Source organism: Mercenaria mercenaria, chromosome 17 (assembly GCF_021730395.1).
Source record: "Mercenaria mercenaria strain notata chromosome 17, MADL_Memer_1, whole genome shotgun sequence".
In the NCBI taxonomy this organism is placed as follows: Eukaryota; Metazoa; Mollusca; class Bivalvia; order Venerida; family Veneridae; genus Mercenaria; species Mercenaria mercenaria.
In genome coordinates this window covers 31,008,575-31,028,562 of record NC_069377.1, presented here as the reverse complement: position 1 = coordinate 31,028,562, position 19,988 = coordinate 31,008,575, and the positions used below count along the sequence as shown (strand labels likewise).

At 33.8% G+C, this 19,988-nt stretch overlaps 1 protein-coding gene across 11 annotated transcripts in view; it reads right to left on the bottom strand.

The window, feature by feature from the left end:
• Positions 1–19,988, bottom strand: part of LOC123537603 (mRNA export factor GLE1-like) — a 62,898-nt gene that overhangs the window by 21,169 nt on the left and 21,741 nt on the right. For 5 of the 11 annotated variants that reach the window (XM_053527566.1, XM_053527562.1, XM_053527564.1 and 2 more), the window contains exons 2-4: positions 14,114–15,944; positions 11,982–12,560; positions 1,427–3,472 (exon numbers count right to left, since the gene is read on the bottom strand). In XM_053527566.1, coding sequence (XP_053383541.1) covers positions 3,357–3,472; positions 11,982–12,560; positions 14,114–15,416 — 1,998 coding nt within the window. In that variant the 5' untranslated portion in view covers positions 15,417–15,944 and the 3' untranslated portion in view covers positions 1,427–3,356. Of the gene's footprint in view, positions 1–1,426; positions 3,473–8,605; positions 8,668–10,591; positions 10,627–11,981; positions 12,561–14,113; positions 15,945–19,073; positions 19,217–19,988 lie in introns of those variants that run through there. The other 6 variants (XM_053527573.1, XM_053527570.1, XM_053527572.1 and 3 more) reach the window with 6 other exon arrangements.

Here is a 19,988-nt window from a genome sequence, read left to right as displayed (position 1 = left end):
TCAAAATCCCTCCATGCATGTAGAAGATAGCTCCGGGTAAGGTCTGTGGACGCCCCCCCCCCGCCTGCCCATCCGCCCGCCAGGGGCGTTCCCATAATACGTCCCGTTTTTCAAACGGGCGTATAAAAATTGATTGTGAAGCAGTAAACTATATCAACAACATTAAAAAAAGAAAAACAAAGCAACATTAAAGCAATTAAAGAAAAAAACATTTGCACTCACAAGAGACACAAACTGTATGTTAAGATCTGGATTTCTTTCTAGCATTACAAAAAAGGAACATGTGACATATTTGTATATTTTGTTCATTCAAATGTTACGGTTTACAGAGGTCTACTGCTAAACAAGGTACAGAATATGTTCAGGAAGACGTGAGTCAAGTGGAGATGATATCGATAAACCAGGTCAAAATGCCTTGTCAGCATAAAAAATGCAACAATTATTTGCAGAAAAATAATCAACAAAAAATTATCAAACCACTAAAAAAATCTAAAATTAATGGTAATATCAGAGAATGAAATGCCCAATACTCTTTTATCATTTAAATCATTTTTAGGTTTTTTCGCAAGAAAATGAGAAAACAAGTACAAAATGGATGATATTTAGCACAAAAAACAGAAAATCCTTTGCAGTACAATTAATTATATAGTTTTTTTTCTGTGATATATATTATCCAGGTATATGTCGGATAGAAAAGTCCAAAAAGCCAACCCGCTTTTTTCGGGTGCTAAAGCCACTGATTTTTTTTTTATGGGATTTTTAAATAGAAATTTTTTATTGTCCTTTTTCCATATTTTCTAAGTTTCCTAAAAAACCATATTTTTTGAAAGGCAAAGGGAAAAATTTTTTGTTTTAATTGTTTCCGAAAAAGTAGGGCCTACTTATTTATAAAAAATGGTTTCAATTTTAAAGGCCAGTAGCTGTTGAAAATTTATGAGAATAAGATGAACTTAACATCTAATATAAAAACCAAAAAATAAATTTTTCTAAGTGCCAAAAGGGCAAATTAAAATTTATTCAAAACCAGGAATTTGATGGAAAATTTGGTTCCCCTTGCTTACGGTCATATTTTTTGAAACAAATTCAATCTTTTAAAAACATATTTAAAGTTTAAAAATTTTAGAAAAAAAAAAATTTTCCTTAAAATAAAACTTTTAAAATAAACTAAATTTCAAGTAAAAGGGAAATTTAAAAAAGCAAGATGGAGTTATGTTTCTTGCTATACAGGGTCAGCTTATGATGGTGAACAAGTATTCCAAGTTTCAAAGCAATAGGTTTGATAGTTTAGGAGAAAAGCTGACCTAAACATAAAACTTAACCAGGCAACGCCGACGCAGACGCCGACGCCGACGCCGACGCCGACAACCGCTCAAGTGATGACAATAACTCATCATTTTTTTTTCAAAAAATCAGATGAGCTAAAAATGGCTTCTCATGAAGAGACTTAATCAACCCGTCTAATGTAATTGTCATTTAGCTGCATTCTATACTGCCAAAGGATCTAGGATTTGGTTCTTGTGTTTCAGCCTCAGGTATCTTTTTTCAAATAATTATGTATTACATTTTGTACTTATTTAGATGCCATATATTTACATACATATGTGTATCATAAAGTAATTATCACATATTTATATGAATACCATATATTTCATTTGAATAGTGACTTTAGGAAAAATCTCTTTTGATGCATTTTGATGTAATATGTTACCGAAACTTAACATAGTAGGTCTACATATATTGTACAATAAAATAATAGGCATGAAGTTACTTATTTTGGCAACAGGTTTCTTGTTACAGTGATGACATTTTTTTGTCTGAATATTTATGCTTCCTGCCTGTAACACTACCTGTCTAGATGTGACAGCGTCTAGAGCAGTACTGAAATATAATGACACAACATTACTGTAATTAAAATATTTATCTTAAAGCTGCCGGAAATAAATTTCATGCAAATGACTAATTGATAAAATGTGATAAAACATTAAACCCAGGATATTCTTTGTCATGAAAAGTAGGTTCCTACTGCTTACTGTAAAACCTAATATTTTTGCACAATCAAAAATTTCTAAACTTCTATTAATATATCATTATTCAAGAGGTTATAAAATCACCTTTTTCATGAAAAGATCAAAATAAATAATTTCCTTAAATTCAAGTAATTCATTTTAATAATACAGACCTACACATGTTAAAGTGAAATACTGTAAGGTACTGTAAAAGGAAATGGTACACCATACATTTTAACATGGTGGCAATTGACTGCCATAAGTTTTAATATTACTGTTTAAATCTAGATTTTCGGTTAAGTTTTCAAAATTGACTTAAGTTACTGAAATCTTTAGATTTAGGGTTAAACTTGCATGTTGATTAACTTGATTAAATGCAAGAATGCAAATACTCGATTTAAGCGAAAATTAAATCATTACGAACATCTCCGAGTTTGTTGATGTAACTTAATAAAACATATTACTTCGAAAGATTGTATTTCATTCTTTTCCTTTCACCAGCTCGAAAAATATTTTAACATTTAAAATATGTAGACATACCCAAACATAGGCTACTTCAAATTTAAACATCTGTTATCTTTTTTTCACTGGGTCCCGTTTTATTTTAAGAATTTGCGCAAACTTAGGATAAGGAAATAAATCCAACATCGAAAAGGGTCTTCTTAGATAAACAAAAAAAACGTGCAACAATCAAAAGGTTCTCTCATATATACCGGTGTATATATGTTAACTTCGGAAATATTTTCTGTACTGTGTTGAGTGCAAGTCACAAGGTAGCGTCTAGATCAACCCCGATCAAGATGATTACATATTGTAAAGTTGCTGGGATAACTAAAGCACTAAATTTCCGAAGTCACCACGTCTTTTTGTAGTGTTCATTTTATAATCGTCAACCAAATCTGAACACATCTGGAAGCTATAAACAGCTGTCATCCCATCCACTGTTGTCAGGAAATGCCAGCATGTCATCACGTAGACGTGTTGTATGGTATGTCACAACGATGGTTTGCAGCACATGAAGAATAGTGAAATTTCAGATAGTTTCATGGACCTTGGCTTAAGATTATAATACTAGAGTTTGGAGGCCAGTCTAAACACTTCAGCATCGGATTGGTTGTTTCCTGAGTGCAAATTTATAACTGCCCAATGGCAAGGATGCATTTTCAGACTGGTCTTCAAACTCAACATTTAATAACTTGGACCTTAAGTTACAAAACTGAGTTTAGGGACCAGTCTAAAATCCATAACACTTGACTGGTTGTTAATGAGCGCAAATTTGGAATTGACCAATGACAAGGCTGCATTTCTCAACTGGACTCCAAGCAAAGTTTTATAACCTTACACCCTTGTTCAGACCCATACTCCAGTTTCCTTTTTAGTCATTTCTAGAATAGTAAGTGGACTGGCAGTAATTCTGTTGCGTTTTAACTTCGGTGTGACACTTCCCTCCAAGACCTTGAGGACTGCTGTAAATACAGGAAAAATAAGAATTATTGATACAATCAGTGTATTTTTTCAAATTAAAGCAGATAAAGTTTTATAGACTAGCAAAACAGAAGGCATAGCACCTAGCTTGAATAATATGCATTAAGCATGAAAAAAATTGTATTACTTTCCATACAAAAGTATGATAGAAAATTCGTACTGAAATTTATTTCACGTTTATGATTCGATCCATCACCACCAGCAGCCATACTGCCGTAAAACCTGACCACCAAGCTTTTGGTACTTACAGTTTGATATTACAATGTTAAGTGAGTGGTGTTTGTTTTACTTTTGGATTCTGAACTAAAAGAAATGTGTTTTTGGTACTAGTTTGTCAAGTTTTGTATGACTGCGAACAGCAAAAGAGAAAAATGGAGTCTACCAATTATTGGCTTAGATAATGCACAACTAAATGTAAAATGTGCTGAATCCACCTTTCCATGACCGAAGTCCCTCAGAGTTTACCCTAGTTTAGTAAAACTTGATGGATAAGCTTCCAGTAGAACTGCTGGTGTGATGATGAATCGATTCCTAGGTATATATTTATTGAAAGTACATATTAAGAATAAGGAAAAAAATACTCTTTCAGTTTCGGCTCTCTGTAAGAACAAACTCTGATATCATTATAATGTGTGGGAGGACTTATCTAAATGGATTCGAGTTTAGGTCAAACCAGAAAATTAAATTCCAGTGAAAAAAAGACAATCATGATTCCCAATTTTTATATCTTTAAAATGTGAAAACCTTAAATTCATGCCCCAATAAAATAACATTTTTTTTTGCAAGAACTGCGGAAGTTTATGCTTACGAAATTAAACTATTTCACAGTTAACATAAATGTGATATCTAAATTATGTTCATCTAAACAAATCACACTACTTCACTTAAAACCATTAGTAAACACTTTTCTCTCCTGAAAAAAAATGAACAAACTGACTGTCTCCTGTTCATAATGGGGATTAAAAAGAATTACAAACAAGAGGGCCAAGATGGCCCTAGGTCGCTCACCTAAGAAACACTCCGTAACAGTGTAAAACATGTTTGACCTAGTGATTTCATGGAAACAAATATTCTGACCAATTTTCATTAAGATTGGACCAAAAAATTGGTCTCTTGCGATAAAACAAGCATTTGCTTAGATATGACCTAGTTTTTGACCCTAGATGACCCATGTTCAAACTCGACCTAGATTTTATCAAGGCAATCATTCTGACCAAAATTCATGAAGATCAACTGAAAAATACAGCCTCTATCACATACAGAAGTATTTTCTTTGATTTGACCAAGTGACCTAGTTTTTGACCTCAGATAACCCATATTCAAATTCGACCTAGATTTCATTAAGGCAATCAACCTGGCCGAATTTCATACAAATCAATTGAAAAAAAAACAGTCTCTATCGCATACACAAGATTTTTCTTTAATTTGACCTAGTGACCTAGTTTTTGACCTCAGATAACCCATATTCAAAATCGACCTAGATTTCATCAACGCAATCACTCTGACCAAATTTCATGAAGATCAATTGAAAAATACATCCTCTATTGCATACACAATGTTTTTCTTCGATTTGACCTAGTGACCTAGTTTTTTACCCCAGATGACCCATTTTCGAACTCGGCCTAGATTTTATCAAGGTAATCATTCTGGCTAAATTTCATGAAGATCAGTTGAAAAATACCGCCTCTATTGCATACACAAGGTTTTTCTTTGATTTGACCTAGTGACCTAGTTTTTGACCCCAGATGACCCATTTTCGAACTTGGTCTAAATTTCATCAAGGGTACCATTCTGACCAAAATTCATGAAGTTCAATTGAAAAATACAGCCTCTATCGCATACACAAGGATTTTACGTGATATGACCTAGTGACCTAGTTTTTGAACCCAGATGACCCATTTTCGAACTCGGCCTAGATTTCATCAAGGTTATCACTCTGACCAAAATTCATGAAGATCAATTGAAAAATACCACCTCTATCGCATACACAAGGTTTTTCTTTGATTTGACCTAGTGACCTAGTTTTTGACCCGAGATGACCCATTTTCGAACTCGGCCTAGATTTCATCAAGGCAATCATTCTGACCAAAATTAATGAAGATCAATTGAAAAATACAGCCTCTATCGCATACACAAGGTTTTTCTTTGATTTGACCTAGTGACCTAGTTTTTGACCCGAGATGACCCATTTTCGAACTCGGCCTAGATTTCATCAAGGTTATCATTCTGACCAATATTCATGAAGATTAATTGAAAAATAACCGCCTCTATCGCATACACAAGGTTTTTCTTTGATTTGACCTAGTGACCTAGTTTTTGACCCGAGATGACCCATTTTCGAACTCGGCCTAGATTTCATCAAAGTTATCATTCTGACCAATATTCATGAAGATTAAATGAAAAATACAGCCTCTATCGCATACACAAGGTTTTTCTTTGATTTGACCTAGTGACCTAGTTTTTGACCCGAGATGACCCATTTTCGAACTCGGCCTAGATTTCATCAAGGTTATCATTCTGACCAACATTCATGAAGATTAAATGAAAAATACAGCCTCTATCGCATACACAAGGTTTTTCTTTGATTTGACCTAGTGACCTAGTTTTTGACCCGAGATGACCCATTTTCGAACTCGGCCTAGATTTCATCAAGGTTATCATTCTGACCAATATTCATGAAGATTAATTGAAAAATATAGCCTCTATCGCATACACAAGCTAAATGTTGACAGACGACAGACGACAGACGACAGACGACGGACGACAGACGCCGGACATCGAGCGATCAGAAAAACTCACCTGAGCATTGCTCAGGTGAGCTAAAAAGGGAGGCAACTTAAGCAACTATAAACTTAACGAAAAAGCTGACTGTTTAATATGAAGATAAACTTGTGAATGCTTTGCATTACTGGCTTTGTATATCTCTCACGTGTTATCTTTATTGAGCAGAAACCTTTTCCAATGTCAAGGTCACTGTAACCTTTTTCTATGACCTACTGATCTGCAGAACAATAGGGGACATCTGGCCCCATGTTCACATAACATTTTTCAGTCTTAGCTGAGTTTGAAATTGAAATTTTAATAGCAAATTTTACTAGAAGTTCAAATTTAAATTCCAATCAGATCTTGCCATCAAGGGCGTACCCTAGAGTCTCTGTATAATTTATGAGATGGGCGAAATTTTTCCCATCTGCTAACAACATTTCTTAAAACTTTGGATAATGATGGACAATCAACTAAGTAACAAAGATATGCAATAAAAGTCATAGGTCACCATTACTGAAAAGGAGTTATCTGCCCTTGAAAACCAACAGCATTTTTGAGGGTTGCCGTTTTCAAGGGCAGATAACCATTTTCAAGGGCAGATAACTCTGATGACAGTGTGGGCCAAAGTGTCTAGTTATTGAGCGTAAACCATTTTCAGTCTCACAGTCACTGTGACCTTGATCTTTAACCTACTCACCCTCCAAAAAAACAGGGGTCATCTGCTAACAACATGCAAAGTCTTGTGAAGTTTGATCACTGTATGCCATTAACCATTCTCTAATTTACTGATAAGAAACCAAAATGGTTTACAGACTGACAGAACTACATACAATGAAAACAATACACCCTAGGACATAAAAAATACCTTGTTAAGAAAGGAGACAGTCAGTAGTCTATATGTGTAAAACAAAAACTAAACCTAGAAATTCTAAAGCACAACCACAACACTAATTTCTACACTTGAAAACAAACAAACGTGTCAAGTTCTATATAGAATGGGACTTAATGCTAATTTACATTCTGTGTAACTATTTAATGCCAGAATTTAATTTCAAGTCTGAATAAGAAAAATGGTTTATGAATTCACTTCAAAGAACACACCTGGTAATTTCACAGATCCAAAAACTTGAGAGAAAAAACAGGACTATTTTACAACAATCATACATTTCATTTCACTTACAAAAATAAATATATGAATTATGTATTTATGGAACGAAAGCCAGTTAACCACTATTCCTGGACTCAGTATCAGTATGACCTGCTATCCACAAGTAACTAATAACTTCTCCACTTTACTCGAAGGTGGAGAACAAATAACTTTACACACAATGTCTTCTGTCAAATTATCACCAAGAAAATTAACCCTTATCTTGCTGGACATAACTGATTCTGCCTGTGCGGTGTAGATCATGATCACCCTTTTAACAGCTAATGGTACTGCCAAACTGAAAGATGGGCAAGTTCATTATAGAAAATTAGCAGGGTAAGGGTTAAGACTCACCTGGGGATCAAACATGTGGTCTTTGATAGTCTTACACTCAACCTACCGAACAACTAGAGTGATCCTGCGCCACAGGTTGTGCATGGATAAAAATTCATCATGGATCGAAGAAACTAAATATTAATTTCAAGCAGCCTAATTTAATAGTAGTGTTGGCCTTAAAACAAAGTGAAACATTCTACTGTCTCCAGATACTGGTGATGTTAATACAAGGAAACATTTCAATCCCTACCACTTCAAAAGGTTGCCGAATAAATTTGCGAGTAAACATTTGTACATTCACCAGCAACACAAAAGGATCAAAAGAAAAATGTAGGTTTAGAGGTAAATAAAACGTGAAAAATACGCAGTACATTCAATACATATAACAATATAACCCGCCATCAAAGAAAATTTATAACTGTGTATCAGTTTTCAATATGGAAAGGTGAAAATGACAATATATACAAAATCACAATGGAAGGTATGTAAATTAGCCACCAAAGTCGGAAATAAATCAAAAGACTATATAATGTATTTTTAGATATTTGTGCTATAAAAAAAGAAAATACAAACAGCCAAATTAATTGATAAGTGTAAGCCCAAAAAACCGAAAGAAAGAAAAATATCAAAATCCACTTCTAAATAAGCTAAGAATCAAACTTGCGAGATTTTATCATTATCAATCAAGGATATAAAAAAGTTTTAAAAGCTTTCTACACATAAAAAAACAGAAAACGGCTAAATATTTTACAAATTTTGTGAAAATCTGTATAGTGATTCATAACATTTTAGAAGTGGTATTGCAGTAAAACCCCAAAAACTAAAAACATTGCATTAAAACGTGTCATTGAAGCGACAAACTCACATTTCGTCTTACTGTATTAGCTCTATGATTATAGTGCGGATAGTTATACCACAGATATACCTCTGTAAAATCAGAATTAAAACATTTACTATCTCCTCGCCATGTCATTTTTATAACAGGACACATATAAGCACAATAGAAAATACTGGTAGTCATTTGAGAGGTTGTAATTTTAATATGTGTACGTGTTGTACGTGTAATAGATTCCTATATATAAGCATCTGCTTAAAATTGTCTGATGAATTTAACCCTTATCATGCTGGACACGACTGATTCTGCCTTTTTACACCTCAAGACTCTTACATGAAATAAGGAAAAAACATTCTACACGTAAAAATACCTGTACAAACGAATATGTATCATAACATTTAATATATTAAACAAAATCTGTTACAATTACACATAAGTGTCCAGTCTTATTAAAATGACCATCCCCAGTTCCCCCAAAAAACACAAAAAAATTATGCATTTTATTTCAGCTTAAGCGAAAAAACATTACATACAAAGCTAATTTCCCATGCAGCAAAAAATATTTTTTGCATGCTATTATGGCCACATTATATTTTGTAAACTGAGTTATATTTGGCACTGATCAAACATCTCCACCGCCACTTTTGCATTTATACTTTACTGATCTAAGTTGATGTTGATGTGGAATTATCAGAATCGTAGAGCAGTAATTTTTCAAATTGTCTATAAACATCTGTAAATTGTCAAATTACAACCGTTTCATCAATTCATGAGATAGAAAAACTTTATTCTACTAATTGTAAAGAACTACAGAATGTGCTTCAAAAATTTGACAAATGCAGGCAGATAAAAATTATCATACCTTTTTTTTGGTCAGAAAAAAGCAACTAGTTATTTCTAAAAATAAAAACAAGTTTCCTTTTAGTAAATTGTAAAAGACTATAGAATGTGCAGGCAGATAAAAATTATCAAACCTTTTTTTGACAAAAAGCAACTAGTTATTTCTAAATAAAACATGAAGAATTTGCAGTAAACGAGAGATTACCAAGGTTCTATGATCACTGTTTTAGGTCTTTTCTATAAAACAGGTGAATAATGACAGTAATCAATTTTGACTGAACTCCTAGTCTCAGACAGTACACAGTCTGTTAGGCAAGGACATAGCCATTATGTCCTTTACTGTTATGTCATAGACAGGAATATAACTGTATTGTCTTTTGCTGTTATATTGTAAGCTGGGACAAAGTCATTGTGTTTTAACTGTTATGTCATTATGCAGGGGCATTGCCATTATGTCTTTTACTGTTACGTCATAATGCAAGGGCATAGCCATTATGTCTTTTATTGTTAGGTCATAGTCTATGACCTAACCATTATGATTATATCTGTATTATTATGTCAGAAGCAGGGGCATATTATACCTATACTGTTATGTCATAGGCTGGGACACAGCCATTATATATCTACTGTTATGTCATTGGCTGGCACATAGCCATTATATCTCTATTGTTATGTCATAGGCCAGGACATCGCCACATATCTCTATTGTTATGTCATAGGCCAGGACATAGCCATATATCTCTATTGTTGTGTGATAGGCCAGGACATAGCCATTTTATCTCTATTTTTATGTCATAGGCAGGGACATAGCCAGTGTGTCTTAAATTTTATATCTTGGGCAGGGGTATTGCCATTATGTTTTCTATCATATCAGAGTCAAAGACATAGCCATTATGTCTTTTACTGTTATGTCATAGGTAGGGACCTATGATCTCAGTCATCCCTAAAAATATTTTTTATTTTAACTGAACCTAAACAAAATACTAATGCAGCTATGACACAGCATACATGAATTGCCCATGAATTAGGCAGGAGTTGTCATATTTCCTGGTAGTGTGTTTTGCATGGAATGCAAATTCTCCATGTTTTACAGTAATAACATTCTTTCATGTTGAGCTAAAGCTATAACACTGTCTAACACTGCTGCTACTGACAAGTCAACATGCAGAGTATTACCTATACTTTATACATCACCAACATCTTGATGCATTCTTTAATTACGAACAATACAGAATTTACATATACACAGTTGCAGCATCACAGAAACGGAATATGCCAGAGACACAACTTGACAAGTTGTTGTTTTTTTATTCTGCAGCACATGCAAATCTGAAAACCTTTATTCTTCATATAAGCTTATATATAATACAAAGTACTGATCATTCAGGATAATGTGGCAGAAGAGTGGATCAATATAATTATATTCATTTAATATGGGTTACCCCGTTAGCTTGCATGATAATATACATGGAACACATAACTTGATTTTACCCAGTTACTTTAAATTCCAATAGCACTGAATGCATGTTTACAATAAAATCTTTTACCATTTTTGTCAAAACATTTAAATAGATATAAAGATAAGATTACTTTCACTTGTATAACCTTTTCACTTATACTATGGTATTACCAGATATTGTTTGTCCAGAAAATTGAAATATCAAGTTCTTACTATATCTATATGTTACCGAAAAGAAATAAATAAAATACAGCTATTTTAACCCTTATCATGCTGGGCACGATTGGTTCTGCCTTGGCGACCAGTGTAGACCATAATCTGCACTGTTCGCCATTCAGTTAGTATCATTTTGGTAAGCACCCCTATTAACAGTTAATGGTACGTACTGTCCAAATTGAAAGATGGATAATTCATAATAAAAATTTAGAAGGGTAAGGGTTAAATCAATTTGCTCCTCTGACATGTTATCCTGAATGATTAGTACTGTATAAGCCTGGCTCATTCTTGAAAGCTCCAACAAGAAATAAACTTTTAACTTGTTTGTAAATAAAAACACTAGTCTTCACACATTCAGAATAAGTGACTATCATTTGGTTACGTTCAAAAATGTTCCAAAAATATTTTCATAATAAAATATTCAATGGAATGATGAAAATCTCTAAAAAAAATAGTGTAAGATGTTGTCTGACAGGTTCCAAAGAATTTCCAACTGAATTTGCCAACCAGTCTCAGAAAGCCACTTTGCCATTGGTCAATTTCAAAATCAAGCTCAGAATTAACCAATCAGATCTGGAGTTTTGAGACTGGTCTCCATTCTTAGTTTTATAAACTCACAGGAGATTGCCAATTTAGGATTGTGTAACACTTGTAGAAACCCTGTGGCAAGTGATTGTTTTCTTCGACAATTCCATTCATTTGGATAGATCTATCTGTATATTTATTTTTAAGAAAATCTGACTAAGCTGATGCATTAATACTATAAATGCCTGCAGTTTAGTTTCATATGTTTATAAATATATATATAATTAGTTTTAGGAAACAATAACTTCATAAAACAAAAAAATTAAGAAGTCCAGTTTAATGTAAACAAAAGTTATCAATACAAACCTTCCCCTTCTGTCTTGTTGGAATTTGACCCAGTGGACTTATCTGTACTTTGCGGATGCTGGAAAAACTTTAAATTTTCTCGTTGCAGCTCTTTTTCTGTGGATGTTAAATCTTCCGTTTTCTTGTTCAACTGTTCAGTAACAGATTTCAGCTCATTTTCAACACTATCATAAATTTTTGTTTTTTCATCTAATTCTTTAGACCGCTCATCAACTTCTTTTCTAAGTTCTGAAATCTCTGCTTCTAATTTAACCTCTTCTTCCCTCCGACGTTTTTCATCCGTCTTAAGCACTTCTTGTTCATGTTCCAAATCTTTACTACAAACCTGAACTTTTGACTGAAACTGCTGCAAATCTTTTTCACATTTTTCAAGTCTAGATCTTAAAGCGGTAATTTCATTCTTAATCTCTCGCTCGGCTTGCTTTTCTAGTTCCATTTCGTCTATCAATGTACCGTTATCAAGCTTATGAATTTCATCATCTTTTTGTTTACTAAGTTCAGATAGCTTTGTAAGTTCTTCTGTCACATGATTAATTTCAAGTTTCAGGTCCTCATGTTTCTGCTCTCTGGAGCTGATTTCTGAAAGAAAAAAAAAAAGATGTAAAAAAACAAATCTGGGGTCACACTGGCTCAAGTTTGTTGAGCAACTTACAGTACAATATTTTTTTTAGAATTTAAAGTGAGAAAATAGCCTAATTTAAGAGCCAAATGAAAATGTCTGAGCCCACTTTCGAAAAATTAAAAAAATGGCTCAAATGGCAAAATATGGGGGAGTGACCCTTGAAAATATATCAAAATCTGATCTGTTTTATTTAGGTTTAACAACACTTATGAACAGTATTTCAGCTAAGAAATGACAGCCAATCTACCACACCAGGTTTTGCACCGATATTGACAAGTTCTCAACAAGAAACTGACAACTTCTCTACACAGATCAGAGAAGGGAAGTAGAATGACTTCAGACATAACTCTGTCAGTAACATTTGCACTGTGAACATTTGCCTCATCAGGTATCTGAACTCGTAATCTCTCAATTATTAGTACTGAAGCCATGGATTTTCAAGGTTTTTATAGGAGTGCCCAACTATCTGAAATTACTGAGATCCACTTACATGAAAAAATTTCATCAAAGTTAAGAAGGGACATAATTTCATTAAAATGTAAGCTTGAGTTATGGCAACTGCCTGTGTGGTCAATGGACAATATATGAAGACTCTGTTTGGATTTTAAAGCATTCAGTGGCACTGAAGTGAATCAGTGCAGTGGTTTCTGAATTTTTTTTGGGTCAAAAAAATGAATACAAATAAGGGGGTTATGCCTTTACAGCATCAGTAAGTTGATTTCTAACATCACTGGCCATGTTGAAAAGCATAAAAGTGCAACTATGCAACGTTTTGTTAAAAAGTTGAAAAAAATATTCTCCAAGGCCATAAAAACATTTAGGGTCGGGCCAAAAATTTAGGGTAGGTTGGGGTACCAGAAACAATATTTTTTTTACCCCCTACTTTCAGTTTGAATCAAATCCATTTAGTAATAATTGAGACAGAGTGAAAGTGCATCAAAACTTTAACCTGAAATTCTAAGTAAAAAGGGGGGATAATTCATGAAATGTTGGTGTGAGAGTTGGCACTTGTGCCAGATGATGAGGGTGATGATGAGCAATAACTATTTTAAGTTTAAAGCAAATCCATCAAGTAATTACAGAGATAAGGAGAAAAACAGAGAAAGTGTAAAAAAAACTTTAACCAAGGTAAGGACGCGGAAAGACGCTGACACTGGGGTGAGTAGAATAGCTCCCCATATACTTCGTATAGTCGAGCTAGACACAATGGCAATGCCAACGAAACGGATATGATACTGCAATATAAATACAAAAAATTTTCAAACAGGCGAATTAAAAATGTATTTTAACCCTTAGCCTGCTGCAGGCGAATTTAACAGCCTTTGCAAACAGCTTGGAACCAGATCAGACGCTGATTAAATCGGCGTCTGATCAGGTTCCAAGCTGTTTGCTACTCTGACAATATTTCTTCCAATTTTGGAGCAAATTGAATGAACTTTACAATTTTAGCAGACGACATTTCCAGCAGGCGACAATTTATCTAGCATGCTAAAGGTTAAAGACTTTGTACCTGTATCTATGATTTCAAGTTGAGAATCTTGCATTTTAATTCGTTCATTTTGCATGGTGACCAAACGGAGTAATTTAACTCTTTCTTCTTCTTCACGACTCATTAGGTTCCTATGCTGACTTTGACTTGGGCCGCCTGGCATACGAAACTCTTCAATGAGGCGATCTTGCCCAGTCTCCTTGACAACATCAGGAAAATTACTGTCTAAATCATACTCTTCCATTTCGTGTTTATGACTAGATTTTCTATGGTCTGTATATATAGGAATATCCATATTAGAGATTCTTGGCGACTCACTTTTACCCTCGAAATTGTTTTTACGCGGCTGCACAGGCGAAAATGCTGATGAATGTATAGGTCCATTTGCTATAGGTCTACTAACTGGTTTAACAGGCCCATTTGTCATTGGCACATTATTGTTGTATTTCGGTTGACTGTTTCCGGAATGTGTATGGGTTTGCTGAGTAAAGTTGTGCGGAATGGAAGAGTTATTTACAGGAATGGAATTATGGCTAGCAGGTCTCTGATTGGTTGATTGATGGAATTGTGGTCCTTGGTTTGAGAATTGTGGCACTTTGTTCGTAAACTGCTGAACTTGGTTTGAATTTTGTTGCCCATAACCACCGTACTGTACAGTTTGATTTGACTGTAAAGAAGGTGATGGTCTTTGCCGATCATGTGATGTCATACGATCATGTGATGATGAACGTCTCCTACGCTGTTGTTGTTGTTGCAGAGCAGGAGCAGAACTTTGAGATGATAAAGAAGAAGAACTAGACCATGAATTCCCATCACTAGTCACTTTCTCAGGGACCTGTAACAGTCTACTCTGTCTCTGATTACCCACTGGCCCCTGTGGTCCCTGATTACTTTGTCTTTGAAAATTTATACCTTCCGGTCTTTTATATACACCCAGTTCCTGTTTCATACCACCACTAAATGTCAATGACCTCCGAATCACTGCTTCACTAGTTTTAACTGGTGGCGTGAAATTATGCGAAAATCTATCTGGCGGTTTCTGAACACTTTCTTTCTCCGACTGTTTCTGTTTTCTCCTTGTACCCGATTCATACAACATAAGTTTAACTTCACTCGCGAACTCACCCCACTTTTGTAGCACCAACAAGGGACATTCTGTTGGTGCTAGAGGTCTTTCATTTTCCCGCCATTTTTCAATTAGCGTAAACCTCCCTGTCCGACCCATTGCCTGGGCTAGAGCAATGACTATATCCTGGCAGGTAGTGTTATCAGTTACCCCACATACAACTCTTTTAATCCCATCAACCCACACCTTTAGCTCCATTTTTTTCTATGTCTTAAAATATGCCAGTAAAAACTTTAATGTCCAATCCAAACTTAACTTGTAGTCTAAAGAAATCATGACCACTTTTTCCACTATCTTTCCATAATCAAAAATAACAATTAACACCAATTAAAATCCAAACTGAAAGAAAATAGGGATCACATCACTTTCCCCCTTCCTTGTACTTGTCTTTCTGTGGTATGAACTGTGCCTTCAATTACACTGAACTGGGGTTCAATGAGAGGAGATTTTTTCCTGTTTTAGTGGGTTTTATCTCTACACTAATTGAAGTAAGCAGTGTCTACTGATAGTGTTATCATGTCCGAGGTTAAACAATTGAGTTGTCTCCTCTAAATTATCTCACAAATTGATACCAAAGACTCCACTTTCACTGCATGTTCTTGTTTACATTAGTATATTAACAGTAAATCCCTTCTAATCTGGAGTGAGGTTCTGGGGTGGAATCACAGTGCTGTGTTCTGGAAGTCTTGGAAAGTCAAAGAAATGGAGCTGCCAATCTTTCAGGACCTGAAAGAAATGAAAAAGAAACTTTTAACATAATTATTTACACAAAATGCTGACAACAATGTATTAAGGATTTTGCCAGCAACATTCCACATGCCAGCTGGATGCCATGGTTTCTTCACGAAACAGCTCAAGCAGGGTTCAAGCCTAATGAGGCCAAAGTGCAAGTCAATCAAAGTCAACCACTTGGCTGCAGAGGCCCAATGATGACTGTTAACTTAAAGGTAATTTATATGACCCTAAACGGGTCAATTTATTCTAGTACCTCAGTTTTACAGTTTAAACAACTAGAAATGTTACCTTTCTTTTAATGCTTACTTGAATCGACAACTGCATAAACTTTTTTTCTCAAAATTTAACATCCATCAAATTGACAAAAAATTTATAGTAAAATACTGTACATGCAAAAGAAATTTTGTATATTACAAATTTAAAAATTCAATACTACACCACACTTATAATTTATAACTCACTTGACCTAATTCATATTATAATCTCAGCTTTGAAAAAATATCGAGGCAGTATTGGTATAGGTGATCATTTAATGTAATGAAATATCAATTTATCAACTCAAAATCACTGAAATTCGTAACACAAACGTTTAACAATCTGTCAAATATATCGTACTGCTAGTCAATACCATCAATATCCTACCATATGCTGAAAACACTGCCAAAAACAGAACCTTTAAAATGATAAACATCGGTCATATCATGTACATTTTACCATTTAAGGTACGGAACACTTAAACAAAATGCCAAAGATATTTTTTATTGTTTGATGTATATATACCTACATTGTAGTATTCCATGCCGATATATCATGTTTATAATGTAGAATTATGTTCACGATACTAAACAAGATAATTAGGTATCAATTAACCTCGTATTGTCAGCGATCGCTTTATTTTTGTCATCCAAGAAACATCTTTACAAAAAACCCAACAATACATATTAACTAAATGCTACAAAAATATTTCAACAATTCCTACATAAAAGACACATGTATATAAGATCTCTGAAACAAGGTTAATTATACATTTAAACACCTGTGGTTTGGCTCTTACAGATTTTTCACGATTTCAAACCTTTTAAACAACACGAAAGGCATTTAAATCAAGCGGAGCTGTCATATCATTTGAATTATATAATTGATTAGCTATATCACAATATGATGATGCAACTTATTGTACTATATCATTTTATTACCTCTAATAGCGAGATAAAAGTAATCTAAGAATGATGTATACCCCTGTAAAAATTAATAAACACCCAATTTACCCCTTATTTATCAAAAGAACAACAATAATAACAACAACTTTATTTTGTTAACACTGTTACAATTAATTCATTTACAAGTTTGATTTATAGTTTTATTTTAATGGGGTCCCACTATCCCAAAATGCAATGCCCCCCGGGGAAATGAAGTTTGTGGGGTATTATGGTAAATATCTCAATCTCAAATATATGCTAGATTTTTGATACATGAAATGATTTGTTTTCCACTTTTAAATTGTGACAACATATTGCTGTAAAACATTAATTTTATTTTGCAACTCTGCACATTGATTAATTTACGAAAACCGTAATCGAAAACGCATTTCATGGGATATAACAGCTATATTCCGAGATGCAACTGTCAAGATTATTTCTGGCAAGCAATATGGCTTTGCAAGGGATAGAACTCATGAATAAAAGGAAAAATAAAGATCTTGTTGAAAATCAGAGTTTGACAGTATGTCAATATCTACACTGTCATATGATTTTGCTCTAATTTAAACATTTCAACAAGTCTTTTAATCTTTGATAAAAATGTGTAATATCAACAAGAGAAGAAAAGCAAGACTTAGAGTTTCAAGCATCAAACTAAAACAAGGAGTAACAAATAGGAGCAAAAATTACACTAAAAATAGACCTTAAAGCAAATTCAACAATAATGTTACAGACATATTAATTTATTTATATAATGGCCTAAGCCTTAAAAATATTCATCAACATTTTAAGTCTATCTTTTACACACAGAATCTCTAAAATGCAAATTTTTGTCACTTCCATTACAATACATTTACATTGCTTTTTGTTGTAGTATATGCCATATTCACACCAAGTTCCATTAAAACTCATACATGATTTACAAATATACCTGACAAAAGCTCATATTAGCATTTCAAAATCTAAGTTTCAGACTTAAAAACGTTGATGAATACAGGCCCTGGTGTAAGAAATCTCCTTCAACAACTTGGTTACTTGACAGTCAAGTACCCAGCCATATTACAAGACAGTTATTGTTTCCTGAAGTGATAACATTATTTACCTACAACCCCAGATTTCACAGCCATAATTGGCCTGATTTTGCCTGATTATGATACAGTATCAATGCATCCTACTTTGATGACATAATATAAACTGTCATTTATCACAAGTTTTAAATAAATCAGTGTAAATGATGATAAATTTGTCAGGCAAAAGCTTAGATAGTGGGAAAATCCTTGAGCATTGTAGCACAACCTCATGGACGTAACTTCAAATGAGGCATGGGCTATGGCCATTATGTTCTTGTAAGCCGTAACAGAGTGATTCAAATAAGTTTTTTTTCATTCATAATCAAGCCTATTAATAATAAACCTTTAGCCTGCTGGCAGCAATTGATTCTGCCTTTGCGACCAGTGCAGACCAAGATCAGTCTGCACATCCGTGCAGTCTGATCATGGTCTGCACTGTTCGCTATTTAATCAGTAAATTTTCAGTAAACACCCCCTTGAATAATAAATGGCACTGCCCAAACTGAATGATGGACCAGTCCATTATAGAAATTTAATGGGGTAAGGGTTAAACACTAATCATACAGTAAAACCTGCCCTCACCTGTATTAAGCAGTCATGTACATGCCCTAAGCAGCAAGTCGGTTAAACTTGCCTCAATTGACATTTTGTACATTTGTCACCTGACTTAGGCAGCCACCTCCCTTAAACAACCACCTCCCTCAAACAGCCACCTCCCTTAACCAGCAACATGTTAGCCCCCTTGCCTGACTGCTTAATAAAGGTTCGACTGTATACAGCAAACTTTATACGATTTTTATATGAAATTTAATGCATGAAAGACTGTGTTATAAATGAAGACATATACGTACCTCTCTCTTGAATACAATAACACTTAATCACTTAAAAGATGTATTATAAATTTAACTTCCGGTGAAAAAACTAAAATCTACACTGTAAAATGTTTTATTCTTAAAAAGCTATCCAAAGCAATGACAAAATTATTCCCAGTCTTTTAAATTTAAATGAAAAATGCAAAACCACTCTAATACTTAATACATAGGATGGGCGTTTGACTAGTTGAAATATAATTTATTTGTACAAAAACTTGCAAAAAATATTCATTTCATCCAATTGTATTATGTGCTTTAATGTAAATTTAAGTCAAGTAAAGAAGGTGCGTAAGCGAGGGAATGTATGCGTTATGTAACGAGAAATGCCAATAATACTTAAAAAGCAAACAACATTACCTTGTATAAATATCGTATAATGGACTTAACCCACTTATTTAAAAGATTTGTAAATATATTTGGACAAAAATCAAGCCTGTCAAAAGATAATCTACCTTGAAAACATCATCGGAATCCTTAAGTTCTCAAAATAAACACACTTGGACAAAAAGAGAGCATTTCTGAGCTGTCTTTAAATTTCTTAATAGCTTTCGGGTATTACAATTTACTTTTGAACTGCACTATTTTTTCAGCGCTACATGTCTTTAACAGGAAATATAGATTAATTTGTGGTCTCAAGTTTTTGACTTTTGTTAACAAGAAATTGATCTTGATCTGTGTTGGCAATGTTTAACCTGAATCACACCATTGGACACTTTCAAGGTCATTGGTCTACCTCTAATTTAAGTGGGTAAGTTGTCAGTTATTTGCGAAGAACAAAGTATATATATTGAAATAGCCTCGGAATTTACTGTTAAAACATAATTATAAAAACCCAAATCACTTAAAAGATTTATACACTTTGTATCAAAAAAATATGAAAATGCAACATTCTGA